This window comes from Pyxicephalus adspersus, chromosome 4, assembly GCF_032062135.1.
Source record: "Pyxicephalus adspersus chromosome 4, UCB_Pads_2.0, whole genome shotgun sequence".
NCBI classification, from domain to species: Eukaryota; Metazoa; Chordata; class Amphibia; order Anura; family Pyxicephalidae; genus Pyxicephalus; species Pyxicephalus adspersus.
Genome location: NC_092861.1, coordinates 118,294,155 through 118,300,343, shown reverse-complemented (window position 1 = coordinate 118,300,343; position 6,189 = coordinate 118,294,155). Strand labels below are relative to the sequence as shown.

General features: G+C 40.5%; 1 protein-coding gene across 1 annotated transcript in view; it reads right to left on the bottom strand.

Moving 5' to 3' along the window:
• SPRTN (SprT-like N-terminal domain) overlaps positions 1-5,145 on the bottom strand; it is a 9,849-nt gene extending 4,704 nt beyond the window's left edge. The window contains exons 1-3 of the mRNA XM_072409432.1: positions 4,781-5,145; positions 2,611-2,710; positions 914-1,042 (exon numbers count right to left, since the gene is read on the bottom strand). Coding sequence (XP_072265533.1) covers positions 914-1,042; positions 2,611-2,710; positions 4,781-5,028 — 477 coding nt within the window. The 5' untranslated portion in view covers positions 5,029-5,145. The remainder of the gene's footprint in view (positions 1-913; positions 1,043-2,610; positions 2,711-4,780) is intronic.
• Positions 5,146-6,189: the final 1,044 nt, after the last annotated feature.

The window sequence follows — 6,189 nt, the reverse complement described above, 5'->3', positions numbered from 1 at the left end:
CTGAGCTAGACCCATCAGTCTCTGTACAGAAGAGCTAACACTCTAATGTCCCCCACACAGTCACACACTAATATTATACATTTATATATCTCTGACATATACCACAGCGCTGTACAAAGATCCGCGGTGTCAAATGTCTAGCAAGCTTGGTTGAAATGTCTCCATGCATTTCCTAGTGAAGACATACAAACATCCAAATATAGCTTGGACATATAGCATAGCGCTGTACAAAGATTACTGGTGGACTCACATGAGTCTCAGTCATATGTATGGCAAGTTTGGTTGAAATGTCTCTATGCGTTTTCGAGTCATGGTGGAACGAACACACACACACACACACACACACACACACACCTTTGAGGTATGTGGTGATTTTTTTTTACTTTATTCTTCCTTTGGGACATGTCCCCAGGTAATTTTGTCCTCAGCTATAATTTGAGTTTGATCGCATTTACATTAATTTCAATTTGATGGGCTTAAACCAATAATTTTGGAGATCTACCACTAACATAGAAAGATCTGCATATTCATGCCCCTAAATCAAATAAGGTGACCAAGCACCATACCCCGTAACTTTACTGATTTACATCAACATTTAAAGCAATACATTTGGGGAAAAGAGAAAAAAAAACACAATCTTATAATAGTTAAACACATTGCAAAGAATATAGGAAGTGTAAATAGATGTAAACATTTGTTTCTGATGTACAGAACTCCAGAACCCATCATGACGAGTCCTATAAGTTTAGTTAAATGTAATCACAAGATGATGGTGCTGATGATGGTGATGTTAAACCTCGCTACCAGTCTGAATATAGCTTGAGGTTTTATCTCAAAATATCTCTGCTTGCACCCTTTTCTGTTCCACTGACTATACCTACACAGCCCCAAAAGTTAGTGGCAATATACTTACAGATATCTTGGAACCGGTAAGACCATTTATTCGATTCATATGTTTGAGGAATTCTGGACCATGTGAATCCCGATCTTTGTTGTTGTGTGTGACAAACAAAAGGGCATGGATCATCTCATGGAGTAATGTCTGCAAAGTATAAAAACCAATCAACCTCCTATACCAGGATCCACAGATAATGTTTATCAAAATGTATAATATAACTAGAAATATAGCAAAAAAAAAGAGAAAAAGATAGAAACTTAATCCCCATCAATGACAGCTCCGTGTTCCCAGTAACATTTGGAAATCAGAGTGGTTTTTGAATCATGGCTCACTATGTCAGCTATTCTAGCGGCGCCAACCAGTGGTCCATGGTTACAGCTGGTGTGCCTCCCAGTGGGGTCAGGAGAAGGACCCCGCTTGGAGGGGCACACCGGCCAGAGCCAAGGACCATGTCTCCCATATGCATCGCAGGCCCAGGGCAATGTCTCTAGATCGCAGGCTCAGATGTTTCCTCCCCCTTTGAGTGATGCGCGGTACGGAGTCCGTAAATTAAGTGGTCCGTTAGGTGCAAAAGGTTGGCAACCACTGAGCTATGGCATAGTGATCATTAATATAATCACTTTAGTAAATGTAAAGTGTTTCTACACCTAGAACAAAAACAATTTATAGCAGAGTATGTGGTGGCTGATTTGTATTGGTTTTTCTTTCAGTTTACTTGGCAATTCTGCATATAACACACTTTTTGTCCTACAGTAACAAACCCCAAAAACCTTACTATTTGAGAAGCAGCATTGTTAGCACAGTACACAAGTAGTGTCAGGGGGATCATTGTTTTCACATGCCCAAAATACAGGCTTTGTTGTGTTAGACAAACTCCCCCAGGTTTGGTTTAGCTAATGTAAATAATGGGCAATATTCCCACTGCCTGCCGGTTGTTTGGGGCAGTGCATGCTGGGTGGGAAAATCGTAGGAAAGGGGATCTCCCTCTTGTCTTTGCTCCTTTCACCCTATTTCCCCTAACCCACATCTTATCATATAGGACAACTCTTAAAGACCAGCTGTTGTCCAATACCATAAATATCCTTTCTACAAAAAAAAAAAATAAAACTGATTTTCCTTTCACCATTTTTCTTGTGGCTTTGTATAAGTTCATAGACATATAAAGCGTGTGTAACACATGACATTTGTTGCCTCTTGATTTTATTGTATATATTGGTCTTTTTGGCAATACTGCCATTTACATGGATGTGTGTTGTATTATGGCAGCCCCTTCAAATGCCAGTACATGCTGCACTTACAATAGTTGGCAAGGTGTATTTGCGATGCCATTAAAAACGAATGCCCACCCAGCACATGTCATGTGTGTTAACACAACATTCCAGTAGGAACAGGCTCTTAATGAATATTTCCCAACATGTTTTTAATACATGTGGATGCACATTTTCATGTTGATGCTTGCAAAGGAGTAATAAAAAGACAAATCAAAGCACATCATCAAAAAAATGTATTGCTGCAGGCCGAAAGACATTTCTGCTAAATGTTGCCCAGAGCACGGCAGCCATACGACACAAAAGAAAATGTTATCGTTTTACAATTTAAACAACAATTATTGAAGATTTAAAAAAAAGTTTTACTAAATGGATTGTATGATAGTTATATAAGGTACATTATTACTAACAGTCAGTTTTCTTTTAGATATAGGTTCAGCTTACCTCTACAAGATCTTTTCTAGGCCTAAATGACAAGAGAGGTTTACTAAGACGTATAGAACACAAACCTCCTCTTCCTTCATAGGAGCAAACTCCCGCACATCTGGAGGAATAAATAAATATATCGGTCACATGCATTTACCAATATACAATATCATAATACACCAATCTTTGCTCTGTCTACCTTCTGTCTTAATGCAACATTAACAAGCTCACACTGCAATATTTATTTTTTGCTTACTCATATTGTGTACGTACAACATGAGAAAATGAGAAAAATCTCTGTGGTTTGTATATTAGAATATAATAATAATAATATTATATGGTGACTGAGTTAAAAAGGAAAGTGGTCCATAAACAATAGTAACCTATACAACTTCGGCAACAGTACAGGAAGTATGAAAAAGTATCAGGGAATACTGGGTCCATGTTGTACCTGGGCTGCAGCAATCTTTATGTAGTTTGTATGTGCAACATAAATGCCAGGACCCTAGGTTTACTAACAGAGCATCACACTGGTATTTCTATAGAACATTCTGCTGCCATCTCATCCCAAGTTAAATGTCACATTTAATTGTTTTTAAGGTGGGTGGGAAGAAATTGTAGGTGGGTGGCAGCCTCTGTATTATGACCCAACTCATCAGTAACCATCCAAAATCAGCCAAGTGGTTGCTGAAATGTGCCAGGTGGTGTGCCCAGCTAAAAGGGTCTGGTTGTACTGTTATTTCTCCAATTGCTAGCATTACATTTTAGGAAATATCTGCAACAGTAGCTTTAACTGATATCAAACCACAGCGGCTAGCCTTTGACTCTAATATTAAACTTGGACCCTATTGCCAATTCACTAGCTGCCCTCATGGCCAGTCTAAACATACAGCCATAATGTGGCTGCTTGGTGTAATATGGTAAAGTAGTATGAAAGGCCGGTGTAGACTGTTGATGAATGATCTGGTTGCACAGACTTTTTAAGCTACAAATCCCAGTCTGCCCCCCCCTCCACACACAATTCTGTAGTACAGATAACAGCACTGCTGGGTCCCTCCTTGGTCGGATCCACAAACACTGCTGACCATCCCTAGGTGGTACTTCCAGGACTGTATATGCAAGAGGTGGGCATAGTAGGCACGGCACAAACCTAAACCAATGTCCTTTCTTATCAGGAGGGAGAACGGCACCCAAGTGCCTCACTATTCCAATATCAGCAATAAAACGCTGGATCTCTATTACCTTCTATCAGTAATAATAGCCATCAGAGAGGGGACACAGCCAGCAACAACATCCTGACATCCCCAACCCTTTCCTACTCCATCCACATAGACAAGAAAAAAGATATACTATTCACACCCTGGCGTCCTGAGGTTTGCACTATTTGATGTACAGCGCTGTGTAATATGTTAGCGCTATATAAATCCTGTTTATTAATAATATTAGGGCAACCAACACACCAAACAATCAAACATTTTGTTGAACTCTGAAGCCCTGATGTGTTTCTGCAGTGTGTTGGGTGCCAAAGAAAATAATTGGTGCGACAATGCGGCATGATGTGCTGATATGTGTTGAATTAACTTGAATTGGAATTTCTCTATTTCTAAGGCTGTGTACACACATAAGGGGGTTGTCATCTGAAACAAATGGCGGTGAATCTGTACAGCGCTCATCCATCTCATCGGGACGGATCCATGAAGGATGGATGGGGAACGAGCACTGTGTGTGAAGAGGGAGAGAACAGTGGGGTGCCGCTGGTTCCCCTCCATAGAACAGAATAGCTTGGTGTGTACAGCGCTGATTCATTCATCTGTCAATCTTTTGTCACTGGAAATGATCACGAAAGCTCAATCCCAAGGAAGAAATTTTACTGACTGTAATATTATTATTAATAAACAGTTAATATACACATTTATATAATATTTATATACACATTTATATAATATAAACATTTATATAGCGCCAACATAGTGCACAGCACTGTACATTAAATAGGGGTAGCAAATGACAGACTAATACAGACAGTGACACATGAGGAAGAGAGGACCCTGTCCCGAAGAGCTTACAATCTAGGAGTGTACACAGGCTAAGTTATGTAAAACGAATCAGGAAAAGCTCAGAACAACAATAAACATTACAGAATACAAATGATCCATAGATTTTATGGTGTCCCCATGTTGTCACTCACAGGGTCATTTTAGGGCTCCACCTGACCTCCACCCCGGCAAGCTTCCCCCAGAAGAACATCTGATTGAACTGAAGGAACAAGGCATGGATATCAGGGTTGGGGTCCAGCAGTTCCCAGGACGGGTCCACTACAGACATGTCTTTTGGTCGGTCCCTGGGGGTCTCCTGAGAGGGCCGCCATTCCTGTGCCCCGGCTTCCTGGTCGTACTGCTCCTGTAAGCGGAGAGCCAACAACAAGTCATCGTCCATCTCTCAGCCCCCATCCACTGGAGACACCCGGAAGTGATGTCAGAGTAGGTATAGGTAGTGGGCGGGACGTTTACTGAGTAAACGAAAAAGCATCTTCTGAATGGATGCTCGCTCCCATGCGCGCCCTCGCCGTTCAGAGTGCGTACTGCGCCTGTGCAGTGCGCGCTTCCGATGATCAGGCTGACAGAGGATCACCTGACTTGGATCAGCCTCCCTCTGACGTCACACTAGTTGGATGGCGAAGGAATGAAGTTTCTTGTTCATTCTTCTTTATTTTATCGCAGTTTATTCATGAAAAGTATATTGAATGAATAATGATTGTGAATGTACATCGTATTTAAGTTATGCCCTCCTTTTGTTTAAAACTTTCGTTCATTTTAATTCCTTTTTTTAAATATTATTATTATACAGTATTTACATAGCACCGACATATTACGCAGCGCTGTACAAAGTCCATAGTCATGTCACCAGCTGTCCCTGTTTGCAGTCTAATGCCCTTACCATAGTCATTAGACATTACCACAATCTAAGGTCAATTTTTTGGGGGGTAGATAATTAAACTAACTGCATGTCTTTGGCAGTGCTGTCTAATTTAGCAGTAATTACCATGTGATCCTGCCAATTCCCCTGTCTTCCTGTATAATTCTGACCACTACAAAACACAATATCCATGCCAGTGTGGTCACTTTGTGTACCTGTGCTTGCTGATTGCAGCCCATATACCCATAGGGTGTCTGTAGTGTCACAATCAGCGCTGCCACCATGCTTGATGCCCTGCCCTGTTTAATTGACAGCAACACAAAGATCCACAATATAGAACAGTTGGGGTATGTCCATACCCTCTGTCAGTTATCATGTGGTCCTGTGACCTCAGAATTAAAATATATAACATATATAGATTACATTTAGACCTCTAGAATGTTTGTTTAATTGACTTCATAATTCGGCAGCAAGAATAATACATAATAGGTTTATTTTATGTTAAATGAGATTTGGAAATTAGAGTCATATGGCTAAAATAAAGATCCTCATGTGATAAAGCTTTGAGAAGTGAGCCTGGTATCTGTAATGATTTGGATCTCATGGTGCTGAGGTAGGGGAGGGTGAGCACACTTATTTGCTGTATAACACTTTTTATAGATGGGTTGAATGTTCTTCTTA